Raw genomic sequence first — 23,725 nt, 5'->3', positions numbered from 1 at the left:
TTCCCCCTCGGTGTTGCATTTATTTGAAGCTCTGTCTGAAGGTCAAAACCAAATACACCCAAACGAAGAAGCCATTGTTGATCTGTTTCTCCACCTTGTGCCTCCATATTCCTTTTCACCAAGAAAGCAGCTATCTTTCTTTGTGCTGCCGGGGGCTTATGAGACTATCAGAGCACACCTGTGCCCTGAGGAAAATTCCCTTGCTCTCTCTAAAGCTGTATTATTCAGCACAAGGCCATGACAGTCAGTGTTTCTAAAAGCATTTGGAACATTGTAAATGGTGATGCTAAAAACTCTCAGGAACCCACCAAGGTATCAAAAAAAAGCAAGAAAAAAAAAGCAAAGATACTGTATACAATAGCATCGCTTTATATGTTGGAGGCTGACTAATTGCCAGGAATGAGATATAGGCTTTACAATGGATGGTAAAATACCTCTATAGCTTACATTATCAAAATAACTGAGTGAAAGCAGTGAAAAGTAATTTTTGCCATGTGATCAAATACTTTAGTCAATTTGGTGATTATATTTTTTTAAATTAGCCTGCTGAATGAACTGGATGACTCAGTGAAATGCTCGTTTGGAATGTTTTATTATAAAATGAACAGATCAAAAATTGCAACATTAAGTAACCATCGCAACTATTTGCTCAATTATGTCTTATCAGTGTGGGTTTTATTTTGTTAAATGTGGGCATGTAATAAGGCCAGCATTAAATGTATTAATAATACAATAAATATTACTGTAAAAAATAATTACATAAATATTCAATCAATTATACTTTAATTGTACTTTTTAAATAACAACACAAAATGTGTGATTTAACATAATTTTCCCTCGTTGACTAAATAACTATGACAGTTTTCACTGTAAATTCATATTTCTGGAATTTAACAGGTTGCACTTAGTGTTCAAGTTTAAATGAATGGCTGCAATCCTCTTTTTAAATTGAGGGTCTGTTTGTGTGTCTACCTGTGTATGATCACATGTGCTGGCAATGAAAGAGCAAAGGTTATCGATCCGTGCAGCTCAGCTCAGCTCGGGTCTTGTATTGACATGTGTTTTGGCTGATGGGATTAGCGGGCCCAGCATTGCTTTTGGTCAGGCTACAAACAACTTCAGAGATAAGATGGCATTAACGCTGTCTCGACTTTTACTGGCTCAGCCTCTGTCAGAGCTGATGTGCTGCAGCGTGCCAAACCATTTTTTTTTATTTTATTTTATTTTATTTTTTTTATTGTCACATCACATGTGCAGGCACACTGGCACAGCACATGCGAGTGAAATTCTTGTGTGCGAGCCCCACAAGCAACAGAGATGTGCAAACACAACAACACAAACGAGCAAAATACAAGAATGGCCAACCTGAAACTAATAAATATATGTACAATATATAATAGTGTATGCATTTCTGGATGTGTATACTAAATATTTTCCTACGTGTGTGTGTGTGTGTGTGTGTGTGTGTGTGTGTGTGTGTGTGTGTGTGTGTGTGTGTATACACATTTTTACAAATTAAATAGTAAAAAAATAAAATAAAATAATAATAATAATAAAATATATAAAATATACAGAGTTGAATATGTGCAAAACAAGTGGCATTTATATACAGTGTGGAGTGCATAATGTTGAATGTTTGGCAGGATGTTAATGAAACTGGATGCTGACGAGACCTCAAATAAACTCGTGGCACATTCTTTGACAGTTACGTAACAAATGCATTGAGTTTAAAAAAGAGCATTTGTATCCCTCCTCTAATGAATCCAATCTTTATCCGACTTAAAATGTGGAATTCTTTTCTTGAACAGACACCAGTGATATGAATTAGCACTGCTATATCACTGTCACTAGAGCTCACCGTGCGCAGGCTAACAGCCAGACTTTTTATTGATCATCGTCCTCTTCTTTCTGATCTTATCACTTTGCTTGTTAGAAAACCCACCGCTGAATTTTATGTTTTACAGTTCGCTCATTTACATTGACCCGAATCCCCTGCATGCCTGTTAAGTATATGATTTAATCTTCCCTGGCAGGAGCACCCAGAGCACCCCTCTGCTTGGCCTCCTAACATGCATTTTTAATCATTATATTAAGATGTCACATAACAGTCTGAGCTCATCAGCAATGCTGCTGGCCATAGCAAATATGGATTCAGCTGTTTAGGGTAGTATTAGACACAGGCTGCTGCCTATTAAAGAGTAATCACTGAATGGGGATGCGTAAAATGTGCTTTTTCTGATATGAGAAGCATAATAAGAGCGACGGCTCACCTGCAAATAAAAAGTAATCTTAGTCTCTTTTTTAAAGACTATTGGAGGCTGTTATATTTACTGTGGAGCGGACAAGAGCGGGAACCAGTGAGGAAATTATTTGACTCATCTTCTCAAGGTCTCTGAAGTCTCCACAGGGCCTTGTCCTTGTAGCACAAGACTGCTGATGCCATGCAGTGCACTGAGAGGGCTGTACATGGATAAATATTTGAGTATTTGTGAGTGGCGAAAGCGAGATGACTCTCAGCCTGTCAGTTATGTTTGGAGGCCTGGCATCAAGCAAACAGGGACCTGCTCAGTGACACCCGGTAACCCAGACAATGACATCAACACATACACATATACTTTCTTTTTGCACCCCAGTGCTCCCCCTCACCCACCTCACTGCATCTCTCACTCGCTAACACACACACACACACACATGCAGCCCTGTCAGCTAACTTCTGTCAGAGACATCACCCTCTAGGTAGTGCGGTGAGCTTTGTGCACACAGTGATCAGGCAGCTCGCCAGCTCTGCCTTCTCCTGCCTCTACCTAGATGATCCCCTTCATCCTAATGAGCTCTGTCAGAATGGCATTTGACATAAGCCATCAATAAAGCACAGCTGACAGATATTAAGAGTCTGGAAATCCAGGATATCCCTGGTCACTGCCTCTTGTACTGCAGACAACTCCTGGACTCTTTAGAAGGCAGATTATTGCATCCACGCTTTGATCCAGTGCAGGCTTAATGGACATTCCAACTTTAAAATATGCACTTTCATTCAAATCTCTAAGCAGTATGTATCATTTTTATAATAAACCAGCCTGTTTGATAATTGCTGCTATTATTTTATATTTCATTTACATGGTGAATTGATTAGAAAATAATAACCTTAGCCAATGAGAACATCTCACTTTCTAAGAGACCGTGAGTGCAATTGTGCCACATTATATGCTGAATCTCTTTTTTCTGAAGCAAGCTTCACAGATTGCTGCTCTTCTACGATTGGCACTGATAAATACTGTGTCAAAGAAACAATTGTGTTTTATAGAAACTAATCAAATTAAAGATGTCTTTTTGATCATCGTAGTAACGAGTGTACCCTTTACTACAAAGCAATTGTAACCTCAGGGTGAAGCCACTGCATGGAGCTCAGTATGATTCATTCTCCTGAGTTTTCTCTCAGTGCCTGGATGTGTGTAGGTAGTCATTATGAGAAGGCAAACAAATAAATGTATGAAGGCAATCCGGCACGCCATGTTTGTACAAGAATGAAGCGGATATTTTTAATAAAAGCACATTTTCTACTCGCATACAACACATTAAGTCGCACGCATCCTAAAGAGATATGTGTAAAGGTCACTTCTGAAAAAGCTGTGATAGTGCAGACAAAAGAGCAAAGTATATTGACAGTGTGTGTGTGTGTGTGTGTGTGTGTGTGTGTGTGTGTGTGTGTGTGTGTGTGTGTGTGTGTGTGTGTGTGTGTATTTTGACTTGGAGGAGCAGAGGCTCTTAGACAATGTGAAGTGGAGGTGAGGCCCAGGCGGCATGGCTGCGGCGTTGTGACCTCTGCCCTGACTCACGCATCATGTAGCTCCCTAGCGCCAGAGGTCCTCCTGAGTGTGATGAGTTTTGACTCCTGTCACCTCTGGGTGTCGTCAAGATCCTATGACATGGACAGAGTTTTTTTATTTATTTTACTTTTCTTATTTTTTTTGAGAGGGTGACCACCATCCCCACCAACCAAAGAAAGGAGCGAGAGGACCCTTGGGGACCCTTATCAGACAACAGGAGCCAAGGAGGAGGTTTGTTGGACGCCTTTAGAGACAAAAATAATTAGAAAACTATTTTTAGAAGCTTGTTTTTTATAGAAATGTCCCTCATATAATGCTCAGAATAATGGTTTTACAGTCTCAGTTAGAATATAGCGTCCTCATAATAGTATTAAATAATAGGCTAATTTGTGATCATTGAGATGTAAAAACAGAGTGCTCTTTTTTTCCCTGTTCCAAGCCTGGAGTATTGTAAAGTTTGTTATTGAATAAAATAGATAAAGGGAGAAAGAGTGTGTGGGTGGCTGCAGAGGAAGGTCTAAAGACCAAGCTTTCAGCCAACCCACCTGTCTTGACGGTTTGTCTGTAGCTACATCAATGCAGTACATTCAGTGAAAAGGCTTTTTTATTTGATAATATCTTCTCATACAGTACTCAGGTTTGACGACTGGACCCTTGCGATGCCCCTTGGACCTTAGAAAACACTACAATTTGGCCAGTTTACTTTCATTCACTGTTAGACTTGATGGCTGCAGTTCAGTGTGTCAGAAAACAAGGGAGTGATTGAAAGCATACCACTGGATGCCAGTTTAATGCATGCTATGTATATGGAAAGTCACTTACTGCTGTGTTCAGTTTCATGCATGTTGTTCTTAAGCGCGTGTACACGCAGGCTTTACTGCTCATAATTACCAGGTTGGCATTTTAGCTGCTGCCTCAAACACACAATCATTTAGTTGTGCGAGTGCTATAGGCGACGCATGCATTTGTTCATTTGCAATTTCTGCCCTCTATTACTCTCCCTCTTACACAAACACTCACAAACGCGGGTTATATAAAGCGGTGCGGTGTGCACTGTGCGCTCTCCCTAGTTTCATTTAGCCCTTTATCTAGTCAGAAATTGACTGCATTCAAGAGTGGAATGGATGTAACAATTGCATGCACTCTATAGCATGCTCCGCAAATGTGTTTTTGAGAAAAAAAGGGGGGGTGGAGGGTAGTTTTCAAGGTATTTCTGATGGCTTTCTGCCAAAGATTAGATGTTCGCTCTCACTGTACCTCACTGCATTGTTTGTTTGCGACAAAAAAATCGTGTTTCCCCTACATTTGTGACAGGAGGAAGGGGAAAACGTTTCGATTTCCCGACGCACTGTGGGAATGAAATATTAAGGTTCTGGAAAAACCTTGTAAATGGGATCTCAATTTTATGCTGCAGGACAATAGGGGGATTTAATAAAGTTACATCTATAGGCCGCAGACAGTTGGTACAACCTTTTGTAATCCTACAGAGATTTACACAACAGAAAATCGATTGGACCAAGGTGTTTGTTTGGCCTCTGTGTGACATGATGTTGGTAAAATGACTCTTCACGTAGCATTGAAACACTCACACAAATACTCCTTGCTGCTGTCATGTCTACGCTCTGACTTTATGGCATTGTGGAATATTTATTCTATAGCGTGTGCTAGAGTAAGCTAGCATTAGTGGGTATAAGGTCAAATGTCATGTGCATTGGTTATAATAAGAGTATTATGGCTGAGCTCTGTAGTAGATGCCCTGTGGAACAAAAGCATGGGAGAGCTATATGTGTGTCAGGACAGACGAGGCCGTGTGTCTGTGTGTGTGTGTGTACACAGCCTCCAACACTGGCTGCTGCTGCAGCATTGTGGCTCTCCTCTGTTCATTTCAGCTGGGCTGTGTGACTGAAAGGCAGTGGATTACATACACTCAGGGCCAATGGGTCAGTGGATAAGAAGTCTTCTCTGTTACCACAAATCCAGAGATTAAACACAGCGTCAAGAGCTACTGCCGCCCCGGGGGCAAACGGGTTTGAAAACACAACTCTGAGAGCTTTGGCTTAACCCTCCTGTCATTGTAGAGGCACGGCAAACATATGAGTGAAGTGATGTCTCTTTAAGTCCCAATACATTCAGGTATATTGGTTGTGTTGGTGACATGATGTCTTAATTGGAAAGTTAATCCTGTGCTGGGACAGCTGACTCTAAGTTAAAACAGTCTGTCACGAGCAGAGAGAAACACTGCAGCCTGTGAACCTACACACTAATGTTTGCATCCTTCATCTTTGCCAAGCAGAAGCGGCTTCCCGCCCGGGCAATTAGCTGTGTACATTATCATTGTGTGGCAGTGCTTTCCCTCAATGCCTTCTGGTTTCTCAATTGATGCTGTTTTAGTGATTTAAAATGTGCCGTTTCCATGCGAGACTAATCAGAGCATATTTAAAGTAAAGGTGATATTATGCATTTCAGATGCAGACCGGCATTTGTTTGTTTAGCAGGCACGAACATTTTTGGTGTACCTGTGCACATGTTTGCTTACATCTCAGCAGGCTTGTGGACATGATGAGCAGATGGAAAGAGAAAGGTACTGTCTGTATGGGATAGTGGCAGGATGGCTCTTGGTGACAGGCTTTTGTAGTGTCTTGTCTGCTCCAGTGATCCCAGGGAATCTGGGTCATTTCCAGCCTGTTCGCATCTAACTATTCCCCACTCCTTCCCTCCCTCTGCCCAGGGCAAGCTACAACCCAGCTACATGCAAGTGATGACACAAAGTAAATGTACTCATCTCTGATCGTAAACACCTCATTCATCGCTCCACCTTGCAGTGCTCTTTATGCTCTTGTTTGTCATGGAGCTGCCACCCACCTCGAGTAACATGCATATATCAAGCTGTTTCTCTTTGCCAGTGATATTCTCAAACTCTTTAATGTAGTGAATCTCTTGAAATTACGGCCACAGCAGCTTTATAATGAGCCACTGTGGATAAAGTGCTACAAAGCCTCCATTATTCTTCATTACAGTAGGTTACTGTTGTATTTTTTAGTGTGTGCAGAATGATAAAGGTTTCCAATCGGTTACTGTGGTTTTATTTTATTTCATAAAAATGTGCAGGTTGAAAAGATAACAGTCAACCCTGTTAAAAGTCTCAGTGGACAAGTTTTATTTGCAACTTTCCGAATTAAATTTGTAGTCATTCAATTTAGGTCACAGCTGAATTTTATTACTAGGTGCTACTCTAATTTGCTTGACTCATCCTATACCTCACCACATTGTTTTCAGTCTTCTCGAACCAAGTAACTCATTTGAGGATTTGAGTAAGAAGATGTGGAGAAGGTACAAAATAACAAGTTTTCACACTCATTTCAGTTTATAGGCCACAAAAAGCTCAATTTGATCTCAGGTGGCCCTGACATGTAAAACCATTGCATAATAACTGTTTTTGGAAAAAGCATCTTAAAAGCCCCCACCCCCTTTTCTTTTAGTGAAAAGAAGTAGGCTCACACTGCACTGTGAAAATGTTCACCTTTAATGAAGCATCCTTTCACAGACAGATGATGAACAGCTGAAAAAAAAAACAGAAAAGTCAGTGCAGTTTGAACAATATGTCCACATTTAGTCTGTCTGCTGTCACTGCAAGTGCCGTTTACAGAAAAAAGCTACAACACTCTTATATGTAAAATATTTTGCAAATAATATCTCACTTAAACGTTTAAACAGCACATTCACATATAGAAATGCTTAAACCGATTCACACAATATGCAATAATGGTGGTATCGCCACAGCAAGAATATCAGTGCATGTTATTATAGAACAATTAATTTTTAGTAACTGCAATTATCACTCTTTACAAAACTATCCAATAGGTCAGACTGAATCGTTTGGCGGTTATAACCCGCGGGCTATCCCTTCAGTCTGAAAGCGTGTATCTACAGCTGCCTTTGCTTGCACCGCATTAACAAGAGGGATTTGCCAACTCTAATATATAGAAAGCTGAAATAGTCTGAAGTTTGTGCGTTCGTGTGTGTGTGTAACTGAGGACTGAAGAGAGGCTTTGGGATTGGTGAAACAAACAGACAAAAGAAAGAAAACAGATGCGTTTGAATGACGTCCACTGTGTCCCTACGCTGCATGTGCGGAGATATTGGTGTCAGGAGGCCTATCCTTCTGACATGGTGTCATAGGCCTTTACGCATTGCTGTACACTTTGGGCGTCAATCGCTCAGCAGTCGATATTTAGGATTGCATTGCCAACCTGTGGCGGTGTTGGATAAGGTATAATCACAGGTTCACGAAGTAGCAGAAACAACTGGCTAAATAAAAGGAAATGTTACATTTGTGAGCCTTTACGCGAGATAAATATGCACAAACGCCTGTTTATTAGCGCAATAAGCCTGCTCATATAGTGAATGTCACTATGAAAAAAAAATCAACTTTTTCTTAAAAAAATTATATAAATCTTTAAAAACATGCCTATAAGGTAGACGTGTTGTTTACACAGGATGAGGTACAATAGTTATTTCCAGTTCTCCATTTAAGAGATCTAAATCAGGTTTATTTTTTATTGATGCACGCTTCCTGGAGAAAGCATTGCAGTCCTTGTAAATTTAGGGTGAGTCGGGAAGCCTGCAGGAATGAAATATTTACAGGCAGCTAAATATTTCAAGCCAGCACCTTGTCAGTCGCCCTCACAATTTATTTCCACTGCTTCTTCCGATTGCGGTCTTATTCTTTATTTACTGCCATTGGTGTTGTAGTATGGGTGAATGAGTGGCGACCCCGGTCAAATACAAGTTAAATAGTCCCAGTCTGTACATTGCTCCTCTTGCGTGCGCAATTTTTGAAAGATAACGTGGTGCATATTTTTGACAAACTAACTGATTGTGCTCATTATTATTATTATTTAATATATAAAATGAAACAGCCAAAGACTGAACAGCTTCTTGTACAGAAGGCATTTCATAACCCCACATCAAGAGTCTATAATTCATGCAAAAACATCCCGAAGGGGATTTGGATCGAGCGTGTGGTGCGTGCGCGCACGTGCACGACAGAGAGAGGGAGAGAAAGAGAGAGGCGGGGGGAGGGGGGGGGGGGTGGTATCTGTGAAAATGATATCAGGCTTTTCCGTCAGAATGAACTTTACTACTGTATCCAGCCATGAAATAATCTGACCTGACACTTCAAACCATCTGCGCTATCTATCCGCCCTCTTATTTACTAAATCAGCCTGTGCACAAAACGGAATGTGTCTGATACTAAAACCGAGTCGCCTGGCGGGGCCATGATAATCCTATATACACAAATATTTCTCTCCCTGCTTTGTTTTACAGCTATCACGAGCTGGACGGACGCAAACGCGTGCGCGCTGATGGAGGCTACTGTAAATTAAAAAAGAGAGAGGAAAAAATAACAACAAAAACAAAAACAACAACAGCAACACAAAACTGAATAAAGGTACCTAAAGGCTGTCATCACACTTACGACTGTTAAACAACAGCAAACATTTAGCCATTTGGAAGAAAAGAAAGAAAAGAAAAGAAAAAAGGAGCATTTGTTCACGGGTTATTTAAAAGAGCGCGCTTCACCGACGACACCTGATAATATTTTATTATGATTATTGTTAATAAAGATTTTGCAGCTGTTCAAGGTTGGCTGCAGATTTGAGGTCCTGTTGAAATGCTTTAATAAATACCGACAATCACACTTTATTTATATTTGTGCACTTGCACTGTGGCATAATTTTATATTAGACGTGCGAAAGGACAAAAATATATATTTTAAAAGGCAAAACAAGCATTTAAAATACGGTATAGAGGCGCTTATAGTAGCGCTTTATAAGATTCTTACAGGCGTACGATGGGCCGGCTTATGACGGAGGGTACATCACAGAAAGCATGGCAGCCTAGCAGGCCATGCTAAACACAACTACAAATGTGATGTGTCGAATTTAGCTTCCACGCCGTCTAATATTATCTGTTGTTATTTATTTATTTGTTTATTTATTTATTACCTCAGGACGGGGCAGCCTATAGTCAGCGGGGATGTGTCATTTCGCTGCGTAAAGCCTGTTTCATAAAGGGAGACTGAGCGTGTCTGTCTGCTCGGGCACTTCACTATATAGGACTCTTCCTTTAACACCGCCCGCCGCGCACAAAGGCGGAGGAGAGCACGGAGAGGCAGCTAAACGTTTGAAGACGCCAAGCAGAAAAGGTCAAAATGTTTATATTATTTTTGAAAAGGGTGGTGCTGAGTGCTCCTTTCCGCCTGATTGGCTGAACTTGACAGTGATTGACGTGCATCCATGGCAACCGGGCAGCCAATCTGCCAAGTCCAATAGGAAATCATCGGAGGGGGCTTGACTGTCTTTTTCTCTCCCCCCTCCTTAAAAATACATCTCAGCTCGGGCTTTAATTCTTTCGTACATTCAATCCCAGCATACCTTGAAAAATAGACTACACCGCCGCAGTGGCTTTAATTTTTCCCCTTGCACCTTCAGCCCTTTGCCTGCCAAGTTTGCCAAGCCCAGAGGATGCGGTAGCCGGCCCCCACGCAGCATTGTCCCTCCTCTGTGGCGTTTTTGGCGTGTGCGTTTTTTCACGGCTGGTCAGACGATTGGTTCGATAACTTTGGGATTGCCTTGTTTTCTGGGTTGTCTTGGATTGCCTCGGCGCACGGGAAGAAGAAGCAGAGGACTCGGCGCGGAGGAGAGAGAGAGAGAGAGAGAGAGGAGAAAGGAGGGGGAGAGGGAAACACGGGAGAAGCCTCCATGTTTCAGTTGCCCATCTTGAATTTCAGCCCCCAGCAGGTCGCCGGGGTCTGCGAGACTCTGGAGGAGAGCGGGGATGTCGAGCGCCTGGGCCGCTTCCTCTGGTCGCTGCCCGTCGCGCCAGCGGCCTGCGAGGTCCTCAACAAGAACGAGTCGGTGCTCAGGGCCCGGGCTGTCGTCGCGTTCCACACTGGCAATTTCCGTGAACTCTACCATATCCTGGAGAACCACAAGTTCACCAAAGAGTCGCATACGAAGCTGCAGGCGCTGTGGCTCGAAGCTCACTACCAGGAGGCTGAGAAGCTGCGGGGCCGCCCGCTGGGACCGGTGGACAAATACAGGGTGCGGAAGAAGTTTCCCCTGCCCAGAACCATCTGGGATGGAGAGCAGAAAACCCACTGCTTCAAGGAGAGAACCCGGCACTTGTTAAGAGAGTGGTATTTGCAGGATCCCTATCCAAATCCCAGCAAAAAGAGGGAGCTTGCACAGGCTACTGGACTTACACCCACACAAGTAGGAAACTGGTTCAAAAATCGCAGACAAAGAGACAGAGCGGCGGCCGCGAAGAACAGGTGAGCTCCGTGCATAACCGTCACCGCCACAATCCTAATTTACGCGAACGCGTCAGAAACGAAACATACCCACACTCCATTACTGCCCATCAAGTGATTTGCCCTGCTTTCAGTTTAGTATACGTGCCTCTTTGGAGGCAATCAGCTCTGACATCAAATCATATTAAAGTCAAAATTATACCGTAATCCCGATTTTCTTCTTCTTCTTTTGTAATAAACGCCGCTTTCAGTGTCTGTGTTGAATCGCAGAAAATGGCCAACCAGCACAACCAAAAAATGGCAACGGGTTTCTCCGTTTTCTCCTGTCAGCAATGAATTATTTGGACTCTGAATAAACATTTGTATTATTTAAGTGTAATATTCCGACTGAAATTAAGTCGACCCTGCAACTACATTAATGGTATTTTATTAACAGTGACTCCAGTATTCTCCTGGTACTATTATTAGCAGTAATAATAACACAAACAACATAAATCTAATTGCTTTTACATGCAGTTTAACTGATGTCACGTTGTGCTTTCAAAGAACTATTTTCACCGGCTCTATCTGCCTGTTAGATGGTCGGTCGACTTACATAAGGTTATGTTTCATAAAGCCTTGTGTAAGCTAGACATTCACTACTGAGAATGACATTTGAAATTGTCCCATATCCAACAGTTATCCAAATAATATATTTGCTGTCTCCCTGTGGTACGTGGTAAAAATGTATCAATTATAAATTCACTAAGAAAAAAGTCAGATTTCACAGATTCCATTTAATATTTTTGTTTTGTTTTGTTTAAGCAAAAGTAGACATTTTTCTTCTTCTGTATGTTTGTTTAGGATTTTTAATTTTTTTAATCTAATAAAAAAATCCATTTTGTAAATAATCGATGTAGACAATATATTATATATGTTCTGTATATATTATATACTTATAGACAATAATTTTGATGATCCTCGAAACAGACGGGCTTTTATTGTCATGTCTCTCCTTCCTCTGCTCAGGCTCCAGCAGCAGGTCCTGTCCGGCGGCTCGGTTCGCTCCCTGGCGGACGAGGATGGCACCGTGGACCGCCTGGGGAACTCCTCCAGTCCCGAGGCCAGTCTGTCCAGCAAAGCAGCCGCCTCGGCCATCTCTATCACCTCCAGCGACAGTGAATGTGACATCTGACGGGCAGATCGAGGGTGTTAATGAATTAAAAGGGGATACGAGTGAAAGACAATCCAATAAACAAGTCATAGTGCCTGCGTTGAGATAAAAAAAAAAAAGAACATACACACACATACACATACATACACACACAAACTAATATTTGACGGCTGCCAAAACATAAAGGGATCTGTGATCTGCTGCGGACTGCCCGTCCTTATCCTTTTAGGCCTATACTTTTGTTTGCGTTTTACCCACGTGCGGATAACTGAACTTAACACTTGGACGAAACACATTTCACGGACTAATAAGCCAACGCTTCGAGATGAAACGTTAAAAAAAGAAGAAGAAAAAATAAGTAAAAGGAAAAAAAGGAAAAAGGGATGAAGACATCACACGCGCCTAACCTGCTGTTCTCTGTGGGTATTTCATGTTGAAAAGAACTGTGATATTTTTACTTTAAAGTTTTATAAATAATGTTTATTTGCCTATTTAAAACGATCTGCTCTGTCTCTTCGAATTTCATATTCATTTGCTTGGTGTTTTTAATACTTACCTTCTACACAGGTAAACCCGTTGAGCATGCGCGCTTTAGTGAACATGTGTTTCAGTAAAAAGAAAAAAAACCCGTAAAGATAACTTAATAAAAATAATTGTTGATTCAAGAGAGTTTAAAGTTCAGTCTTATTTCTTGGATTGTCGTGTGGATAGAGTAAGAGGAGAAAAAACAAAGTGTTAATAAAGCTGTAAAAATATGAACATTCATATGCTGTTATATAATAATCTTGGATTTTTTCGCTAAGACAAACGTTCTAGTGATATTCGTTTTGATACCTCGATGCTCGACTCCTTGACACGTTTCAGAGTGAGGCCTAATTGGCCGACATGCTTTGCGTCCTGTAATGCAGGGTGACAGCGAGAGGTCACGGAAAGGCCGGCTCACTAACCCGGATGATCTGCGGGAGAGACCATGGAGATCAAAACACAGCACAGATTGTGGACCTGGGCTTTACGCTGCACAGACGGCGCAGGAACAGGCTTCTTAAATCGTGCAAGTGTCCATTTTCCCAAGACATCGAGAATCAGACCGTACATGAGGCAAAGCAGTCTAGTAATTAACATAAACAGACAGCGACGATGAATTTAACACGGTGATACACACGTGCATCATGTTATCTTGACATATATGTGTTTGGACAACAGCTATATAGTTTGTAAGTTAGATGTGTGTGTGTGTGTGTGCGCGCGCGCAACTGAATCCTAATTTCATGTTCGGCAACCCTTCAGCTACAAAAAAACTTTTTAACTATTTTATTTTATTTTATTTTATCTGCATAGCCTCTGCTGCCTTTGTGTTGCCCTGCAAACAGAAGCGGGATGTGAGCACAGTGAGAAAATCCAGACTAAACCACAATGTCAGCCTTTCCAGCTGATGGGGCAACCACCTGGTTTCCTCCTATTTGCCATTAATTAGGCTACTGTAACTTATGAAGCACACAAAAGCCTTTCAGCTTGAACAAAACAGAAGCCAAACGTGTATGGTGAATTGGAGAGAGCGAACAAGTGAAGGGTACTAAATGGGGGTTCAGGGTGCTTCTTTTGATTTATTTTTTTGCTCCTTTTTCAATCTAGGAGGACAAAATAGCTAAATATTTCCGTTTCTATTAAGAATAAGGACAAGGGGGGACTACATGAAAAAAGTCTTTCTCGCAGTCAATAAGGTTGTCAAACTGGTCAGCGGTAATCAGTGCTAATGATGGGTCTGGGGTTCCAGCGCAGACAAAAGGGGTCCTGCCGCTGTTTTGTGAGGAGAAGCGACCGCGGGTCGCTATCCAAAGAAAAGACTCCGCGAGGAGGGTCTGGGGCGCAGAATCACAACTTCTCCTGTGTGTGCGTGCGTGTTTGCGTGCGTGCGTGCGTGTGTGTGTGTGTGTGTGTGTCCTCGCTCTCTACGGGGTGAACTCATGGCTTGGCCTATTAATAGGATGTAATCACTATTTTATTGTCTTTATTTGTGACTAGCCCGCACATAGACGCAGTGCGGTGATTATTCTGCGATGAAGTTCTGAATTAAGCAATTTAACGAAGTTTTTTTTTTTTTGCTAAATGAAGCAAAGTGACGTTTAACTTAGAAAACTTGTATTTGTCAGAGAAGAATATTTACCGATGCTTCAGCTTTAAAATATTTTTTAACAAGTTAAGGATAAGTGGCGCGGAGACTCTTTGAGCTGTGGGTGTGATATGTGATGAAGGGCAGGCAGCAGCCTTGGTTATGTGTGTTTACTGTGATTGAATCTATCAGCGTCCTTCCGTGCAGACACTCTGGAGTGCAGCATTGTTTATCTATAAGCAGGACTACATATCAAAGCTGTGTGTGATTGAATTGGATCCCCATTATAGCTTACTTATTATAATTGTATGTATATACGTAAATGCGTCCTGGACGTTTCCTTTGGTTGATACCGTAAATTGAATTTCATTCGTGTTTTCCTTCAGGCATAAAACGCAAGATGCTCAACAGTCTCCTCTCACGGTGTACCAAACTGTGATGGATGAGGCAGGAACGCTTAACACCTGGGTAAAAGAACAAAAAACAAAAACGCACAAAAATGTGCGTTCCAGGTGCAGAAAATGTTTGTTTTGAGTTTTTCACCTTAAATTTGTGAAAGATCCAAATTTTGTCTCCTTCACTGTCCGAAAACCCATCATATTACGTTTTATTATGCATGCCCACATTTCCCCCCACTCAGATCTATACGAAATGCAAATTAATGTTTCCATCAGGTGATAAAATAAATATAATACCCACGAGAGCATCTGCACGGAGGGTCTTTTACCTGGAGTATCCCCTGAAGCTGGTGTTTGATTAAAGCCCGTTTAGCGTCTTGATAACACAATAAAGCTAACGCGAGAGATCTGACTGCAGAGGTGATATTCCTGGTAGAGCTCTGTAGGCTTAGACAGAAAAAGAAACATCCTGATAGTTTGCTGGAGTACATCTGGACACCTGCTGCATCCAAGCAATACCCACAGGCTGTCTGTGAATGTAAGGCATTGATTGGATCCTCGGAGTTTAGCACATTGTTCCACTGATGCATTAAAATATGTGCCATAAATTTGGAATATGCTGATTTTTACACTGTGAGGAGCTCTGGAGTTTCCAGCAATGGAAATAAAAGTAGACCACTTAAATCCTGCACAATTTTGAGGTAATCTTCCTTCTTCTCTGCTTCTTTTTGGCGGTGAATGTACTTTTTATTCCGCTGCATTTGGCATCATCGTAGATTCTGATTATTATGCCATGAGGGAACTCGGCTAATAGGTACACCTGTACAATCTAATACAATACAGTTTGCATGATGCGAAATGACTGTTCTGCTCCTTGGTTTCATTTGCACCGCAGGCTTCGCCAAAGATGTATTAATTAACGTGTAGTTTTGTGTGACGTATACAGATCCTTTACTTAAGTAAAAGTACAGATAACAAACAACGAAATACTCCAGTACTTAAGAAAAAGTATTACCAGCAAAGTACCAGCTATTTAAAGCTTGAGAATGAAAAGTATGCAGTGTGCGGAAATATTTGCGTTTCGTTTTGCATTTTACTGCTGTGGGTGTATCATTTGATCATTTTGCAACAAAAAGTCAGCTTTCATCTGCTCAGAAAATTATTTCTGTTGTTTTTATTAGACTCTATTTTCCACTTGATCCAAAATTGGTTAAAGCATTTCACCCTTCCGTTAACCACAATCTATTTTTTCCAGAATCACCAAATTTGGAGATAGGCGGTTTGCCTATCTCCAGTATCTTGACACACACACACACACACACACACACACACACACACACACACACACACACACACACACACACACACACACACACACATACACACAAATAGTAATTGTAACCCAGTGATATTACCAGTGTATATATCTGTGTAAAAGGGGTCACTATGCACGAAGCGTGCTGCAGGGTATTAATTAACTATTTCTAAATATTAATAATAATAATAATAATTTTGATTCACCGGTATTGGACATAAACTGAATATTTTCCTTGTCAGCACATCTCCTGAATTGGTCGAGGTCACTCAGCAGGGGAAATGTGCCCTTTTCAGCGGGGCTTTTGTCCTCCGCCCTCTTCGTTTTTCTATCAAAAACCGCACCCCAGCAACTTAAAAAAATACAAAACAAAACCCCCCAAAACAAACAAACAAAAAATTCATCTTGCTTGTTGTTTACAAGGTTTCACTGCGCGATCTTTAAAAAAAATCGCCATCAAAAATAGTTTATTTGGTTGAGGAAAGCGGGCGTTTTTTTTCTGTCGGCTCATTGTGCAAAAGGCCATGAATTTGTATCCAAATAATTCATTTAAAGCCGTTCCTTTCCCCAAGTTCTTTCCAACCTTGGGAATGTAACTACTTCCACTTATTTGTGTTTGCTTGTTAAGGTGTTTTTCTTCCCATCTGAGAGGTTTTCTTTTCAAACAATGGCAAACAATGTGTTTGCGCGCTGTGGAGATGTTTCACTCTGTGGGGGCTTCACAGCACAATCGTCTTCAAAGGGTACTGAAAATGGAAAAGTGCGTGCCAGTGACGCCCCCTGGCGGTGGTGTTTTACTACAGCAAAAAGGTGTCGCTGGTGGGGATGAAAATACTCAATCCAGTTAAGTTTTTGTGTTTTTTCCTTTCACAAAGGTGGTTAAACTTACAGGGTTTATTCCCCCCCTTTTATTTCATCTCCTTACATAAAACGTAATAAATAAATAAATTCCCAAATATTGAAAATCATGCGGATTCACTACTTTAAAGCATATTCCAATTGCTTCAAGTAGTCCTGAATGAAAACAGGATCTGAAAACACAAATGGAAGTGCATACATGCTTTATATGCTGTCTGTATGATTATGTTTTGTTTTTTTCTAAACCATGTGCCCATGCAGGTATCACGGTATCTTTTCTTCACGCAATCTAAACGGAAGAAATGCCAGATCTTTTCATCCAGTCTAGTTTTCTTAATTTCAAATCGTTCCGAGCGATCACATTTGCAGCTGATAGCCAATTAATATTAAAGAGCATCACATTTGTTATTGCAGGTGTCAAGAGATCCATAATACTACTGAGCTGGGCACCAGTGTCTTCAGTAGAAGCTGTCCTGATTTGATTTTAAAGCCCGTTGTTGACCTAACGCATATTTATTTCTGCAAATGCCAAATTTAAAGTCAAATATACTCAATCAGATTTAAATGATAAGAGCTGATTTCCTGTGAATGGATGTGCTCAGCCACCGAATCGAAAGGGAAGTGCTGCAGGAGACTTTCAGCACCACGGACAGAGACGAGGCTCTGCACCTGCAGTACACTCTCCAACCACCTCATCAATCACTCGTTCTGTAATTATCCACCTCTTTGATACAGATGATATTGTTGGGGGATGATATCATTATTCACAACAAAAGAAAATCCTTTCAAAAAGAGCTTCAGACAACGCTACAAAAACTTTACATGCCGACTGTACCCTCTTATGGGCTGCAGCTGCTGTAGAGACACACATTTATAGTTTGAAGTTTAAGTTTGAAACAAAGGTCTTGTTTGGACTAATTTCCAGTGATTCTCGGTAAATTAGTTCTTTGGATCGAATGCAGGGTGTCTGTAATAGCCTCGGAACTCAGAAAAAGTCTCCAAATCCACCACACAGTAGCATCATAACTGCACCAATTTTAAGGACCTTCTGTATAGGTCGAGCACTCATTGATCAGCCGTTCTTTGCAGGTTGTAGGTTACAGCGCTGTAAGTTTAACACACATTGATTGGACACGTTTCGTTTTTGCTTCTAATCATCTGTTCAGCCTCCGAAGCGCGCTTGGATCAATCAGCCAATCTCAAACGTCGCTGCTCACTTTGGAGACCGATATTGGAGACCGGTTATTATAAGTGGTTTTTGTTTTCGGAGATGCTGGGAATAGAAATAAGATGACTGCATGAGCAGAAAACACGCCGTCTATCCCATCGCTATGCTTACTCTCCTGGAGGTGGAGCTGCTGTTTGTGGGTGGAGGTCAGACGGCCTTCAAGCACGTGGCTGTGGCTCTGAGAGAGGCTGGGCAGCGTTTAAGGAGCCAAGAAGAGTCCATTACTCTGGTGACACTGTAGAGCAGGGGTGGACAATGAATTCCCTCAAAGGGCAACATGAGAAACTGGGACTGTTATTGAGGGCCCACCAGTAAGCTAAACTGAAATCTGCTGAATATTTATTTAATCTCTTTAAAGGCTTTTTGGTCCAGCCCTCCACAACAGTCCCAATCCCTCATGTGGTCCCTTGGGGGAAATTAATTGGAGCAGGGATTCAAATATTTCTTCAAATGTTGTTTTTTGTTTGACTCAGTAAGTAGCCCCAGGGCAAAAAAACACCCCCCCCCCTCTTTTTTTTTTCTTTTTACATTGAAAACAGAAAAAAGTGAACCCAGTGAAATTACTGGTTAATATTACACTTTCATTGTTTGGTGAAACAAGAGTAGGACACAGCTATGGATGATAATATTATTATAATATTTATCATTATTGTCATCCACGCTACAAGTTAAGGGATCCACCTCGCTTTACACTGTGTCAGTGGTGCATATATTTAAAACTACAGTAATTATTCTGCACAAAACACACAGTCAGAATACTCAGTTATTAACCAGAGCCAATAATGTGGCCACAGATGCTCCAAGACAGTAAGTACAGTAAATAACTAAAGTAACTTAAAAAATACAATAAAGAAAGAGTTACAAAATATAACAAAATAGCCCTAATAAACACAAATAGCTCTAATTATAACTATCCTACTTAAATATATGTAGTTCACACTGAGGTGGCCTGTAGCACTGATGAGAGTGTGGGGTATAAAGCCCAGTTTTCCTATTTGTAAAACAGTTCTTGTTGACATACAGTTGATAACAGGATTCAGCTATAATGACTCATTACACATCATGGGCTAATGTTTGGTCTTCTGACATTATGCAGCCGAGTAACAAAAAGAAGCGTAGGATCTGTTTTAAGCCAAGTATAAGCCAATAATCAGTAGCCCTCAACATTACATCTGTCCGTACTTAATATACTTAGACTGGGTGCTACATCTCTGGTGCATGGCTGTTTTTAACCTTCACTTCAACTTTCAAGGAAAGATGGATTTCAAATTGGTCAGTTGGTCAGAGAAGTTCAGTTTATGGCCACCAGATGGCGACAGCGACCAAATAATGACATCTCTATTTTACAGTTCTGTTCTGTGGCTCATGCTTCAACGTTTAAATACAAGTTCATGTGCGACTCACAAATGGCCTGTCAGATTAAACCAGATAATTAATATAAAACCTTTTACATTTCATGATATTTTTGTCTTGGCTATATTGATATATCGCTTTTATTTTTATAAGACAAAAACAAACAAACAAAATAACCCCCCGAATTTTAAATGCACTCACTTAAGAAAAACAAAAATCCTTATTCGAGCCTTCATAAAATCGCCAGCTTTTGTAACTGTATGTTTGCCTGGTTGAAACGAATTTAGTTACTTTCAGCTAAATTAAAAAAAAGAAAAGAAAAGAGAAAAAGACGAATAAATAAAAAAACTCAAAGCTGACTCACAATAGTTCAGTCAAAAAACAAAAAAAAGCATCAAGTCACCGTTAGTGGGTGTGTGTAATATGCAGACTGTTTGCAGTATTTCCCTGCGGCCACAAGATGGTGCATAAGAACCATAATGGAGAGGAAACCGCGCATGCGCATCAAAACTAGGCTTTGCAGACATCTGTTCTGTTCAACTGCAGTACACATTAAAGCATGTACAATAAAAGGCCTCAAAGAGAGAAAAAAGTTGCTTTTATTTCAAAGAAGAGAAAGTAAACAGTTCCACTCGTCAGCCCGAGATAACACAGACTATACACTATGTTTGCAGGGTAAGTGTTACCATGTTTTTACTTTAAATATTATCATGTTTAAAGCCTCTCGTGCCCCTTTTCTGACATAGAGAATAAACCATATCAAGGACACCAAAGATCTTTTTAATCTCCTCCTTTATGCAAACAAACAAACAAACAAAGAGACAAAGTGTAGCTTCAGGTTTTGGCCTGAAGTGTAAATGAGTGTACAGCATTGCTGAGTGGAGGGTGTGAATGTACATGTGTAAGAAAGTGTTGAGGCACACAGAGTGAGGGCACCAGTTGGGATTTTAAAGGGTCTATATTTAAACTATCTGCTCTCCAGTTTCTGCAGCTGTCGCCAAGTTTAAGTTCAGCAACTTGGGCCTTTCTCAGCCGTGCTCTTGGGTCGTAGTTATAAACCTGCCAAACTCTGAGAGGCAGAGAGTGAAGCAGGGAGTCTCGCATCTCCTCAAAGCTCAAAGAAAGTGGAAGGTTGTTCTTTGTGTGGGGCTAATTTTAGACTGGTGAAAATGTAGTGAAAAGTTCTCCTACAGCTAAATGCTGTAGGAGAACTTTGCTTCCTGGATTCTTGTGTTGCTGTGAACGTGTGCATCATCCACCTCTGATTGACGCCGCGCTAAAATATCTGCCCAATTACCAGCTCGTCTTTAACTTTTACACTTCCACTTTACTAACACTGCTTAACAGAGCACCAATAAGTTAGTCCTTCTTTAAGCATCACTTCTTTAAAATCATTTGGCATTCTGCTGTTGTAAAACCCTCTTATTTATAAAGGAATTAACTCATATGGAATATAGTCAAAGCAGCTCATATTTTTAGGACATTTTATCCAGTTTTCATAAGAGGCTTCTCGAAGCTTATCGCACAAAAATCTAGCTGAAATCATCAACAACTGATGCAGCTTTTGAAGCTTCGGGAAAAGTTTAGTTGTTTTACTAAATGATGTGTAGCTGCTGCTTCTACAGCAGGCATCAGAGGGATGATGAGAGGGATTTTTTAAGGGTGAAATGTTTCTAGCAAACGGGGCCTTAAATTAGACACTTCACTGATTCTGTTGGATGTGCGATGACAACTCTTCTGTGCATAATTTAGCTGCCGCATAAACCAAACATGCTCCCCACATGTGACAAAGATCCTACTAATCTAGCACTTCAGCCTGTACTTTGGAGGTAGTAAAACAATCTCTCATTTATGCAGACAGAAGAGATACATAGACAGACTGTGTGTGTGTGTGTGGGTGTGTGCATGTGTGTGTGTCTGCTGAAGTAGTGCCTACTGTCCAGTGGCAGCTCTGAGCCTAATAACAGAGCTTAGCTGGCATACCAAAGCCAGTGGCACACTGGTGTAGCGGTAACTCAAAGAGAGCCCGGTAATTACCACCGGCCGCTGACACCATGCTGCAAATGCACCAGTCAGCAGTGAGAAGACCAGTGGGGCATTTCGCCTCCCCCTGCTGCCAGAGTGTCCCGGTGATCAGCCCTGGCACATCAGTGGCGAGCAGAATGAAACAGCCTGTTTTCCACCTCTGACTACACGAATATCCGAATTTGTTTTTCCCCACTTTGTTGTTGAACATCAAACATCTTCAGTTTTCCCTTTGCCCCTCGTGTAGACTCACTCTTTTGGACTATAAGCACCAAAAGGGGAGTCATAAAGACTTTCTCTCAGGAGAGGCCCACTAGAAAACATACTGCAGGGCCGGAATGGGAAGTTTATTTTGCTTGGTGCTTGCATATCTGTGGGATGTGGGACTCTGTGCGCAGTGGGCTGCAGGAGCACACCACTTTCTGCACGGAGGAGTTCATCACATCAGCTCCCTCTCCTCAAATCCTCCTCTTCATCTTCTTCTTGTAGTAATTTGAATTCATTACCCCTACATCCTCCTGATTTTTAATTTCTTGCTAATCTAAATATTCCATTGTCTGTTTTTCTGTCTTTATCCATCCATGTTTCCCTAAGACACCCTCCCTCTTCCTCTGTCATCTGCAGGCTAAAATAGTCCCAGCAGCTTTTCTCTGGGCCTTTTGTCCCTGCTCAGGGAGACGTTTGGCACACAGAGGATCGTGTTACAACTTTCATTTCCTGAATGTTTTTTTTCTTTTTCTTTTTTCCTTCTTCTTCTTTTTTTCTCTTTCTGTGTGGAACCAAGAAGGGTATTTCATCCCACTTTCCAGTATGAAGATGAAGAGCGAGGGGGAGCAAGATGGCAGCTCAGATTCAGGCTGCTGTCACTCCAGCTTCAGCAAACAAATAAAGTACAAACTGCATATAGCTGCAGGGTCCTGGTGGAGGGTAGCTGCAGTGTGGTTTGGGCACAGTGGGTGTGTGGATCATGTGTGTGGAGTTGCGGCGACTGGTTACTTGAGCTATTTGTGAGCCCCAGGATAGGTGAGGCGATGCCTCTTGGGAGCGTGAGGTAGATTTCATTATCCCATATCCCATACCACTTCCTCTTGTTGTGTCTGCCACCCGTGCCCCTCCCTAAAAACCTCTTGAACCCAAAGCAGAGATGTGTCTTTGAGACCTGTGGACCAGTCTTGGCTGGGCATAAAAGCAGAAGAACACACGGCAGAGTGATAACAGTCACTAGCAGGATTATTATTGCGAAATAAATCCTATGAAAAAACAGTGATCCCAGTCATTATGCCTCTAGTTATGTCTGGCACCTTCAGAGATGCCATGAAGGCTGATTTATGTTTTGAACCACAGAGACAGATGCTAGTGTCTCTTGATGCCCGAGGGTGTAACATTAACTGAGCTGCTTTTAGGTATATTTGTAACATGTGGTTGTTTGAGTCAGTAAATGTACTTTTTGGTTTGGTTAACAAATCATCAAATAGACAAGAAAGAGCAATGTGTCAGTCTGTCTTCTACTGCTTTTCAGCTTTTTCACAATCTTTGTTGCTTTGGCAACAATACTTGCCAACTGTTGGTCGCTTTAATGGCACGGAGAAAGAATTGTCAAGCGATCTCCAGCATCTCTTCCACCTGACGTCTTCCAAATTTGTGTTTTAAAGGTTCAGGAAACGTTTCATTCATATGGTCATTTGGAGAAATAATGTTTCAGCTTAGTATCTGTGATATTTTTCTCAAGATTCCAAATCTCCCCACAGATCCCCCCATATTTGACCTTTTTTCTGGTGCCACTGAAACAGTTTTCATTGCTTTTAGCTCTACACATATACTGATCGCTTATCCAGTGTGTGGCTACATACATAAAGTTACATGGCATAGAGTTTTTAATACTTAACTAACTTGTTTAATACCAGTTAAACAATTATGACTTTATTGTGTTATGGTGTAAAATACTTTAAAAAATACTTTCTGTTAGAACATTATGCTTAATTGTTATACTTACCAGGTCTAGTTAATCCTTAAGCTAGGAGAAACTAAAAATGAATCCCAAAGAAGAGCTCAGGTAGCGGGTGGTTAATTTCCCCATGTCTCTCCTCGCATGCCTTTGTAGGGAATCACTCAGATGAATAAACTGCTGGATTTAGACCCACAG

At 41.2% G+C, this 23,725-nt stretch overlaps 2 protein-coding genes across 6 annotated transcripts in view; both read left to right on the top strand.

Annotated features, from left to right (window-relative positions):
• ppm1aa (protein phosphatase, Mg2+/Mn2+ dependent, 1Aa) overlaps positions 1 to 23,725 on the top strand; it is a 63,578-nt gene that overhangs the window by 34,883 nt on the left and 4,970 nt on the right. Inside the window, exons 6-7 of one of the 4 annotated variants that reach the window (XM_085256900.1) lie at positions 3,974 to 4,058; positions 9,156 to 9,229. The exons of 1 other annotated variant lie outside the window; for it this stretch is intronic. In XM_085256900.1, the coding sequence (XP_085113026.1) occupies positions 3,974 to 4,058; positions 9,156 to 9,214 (144 nt within the window). In that variant the 3' untranslated portion in view covers positions 9,215 to 9,229. Of the gene's footprint in view, positions 1 to 3,753; positions 3,786 to 3,973; positions 4,059 to 9,155; positions 9,230 to 23,725 lie in introns of those variants that run through there. 2 more of the 4 variants (XM_085256902.1, XM_085256901.1) reach the window with 2 other exon arrangements.
• Positions 9,850 to 15,497, top strand: LOC146552515 (homeobox protein SIX6). Of its 2 annotated transcripts, XR_014889909.1 has the most exons (3): positions 9,850 to 11,163; positions 12,151 to 12,714; positions 13,204 to 15,497. XR_014889909.1 is itself a non-coding variant. In XM_085256909.1 (2 exons), exons 1-2 carry the CDS (start codon positions 10,592 to 10,594, stop codon positions 12,314 to 12,316), a joined length of 738 nt encoding a protein of 245 aa, XP_085113035.1. In that variant the 5' UTR covers positions 9,850 to 10,591; the 3' UTR covers positions 12,317 to 13,184. The 2 variants fall into 2 exon arrangements, 1 of the variants encoding a protein (XP_085113035.1); XM_085256909.1 differs by lacking the exon at positions 13,204 to 15,497 and having other exon boundaries at positions 12,151 to 13,184.

This window comes from Mchenga conophoros, linkage group LG19 (genome assembly GCF_057382185.1).
Source record: "Mchenga conophoros isolate Kocher_MC1m ecotype Shallow Benthic linkage group LG19, M_conophoros_male_GT1.1, whole genome shotgun sequence".
Lineage (NCBI taxonomy): Eukaryota > Metazoa > Chordata > Actinopteri > Cichliformes > Cichlidae > Mchenga > Mchenga conophoros.
Note: the sequence above shows the minus strand (reverse complement) of the source record. Positions and strands in the feature narration are given on the sequence as shown.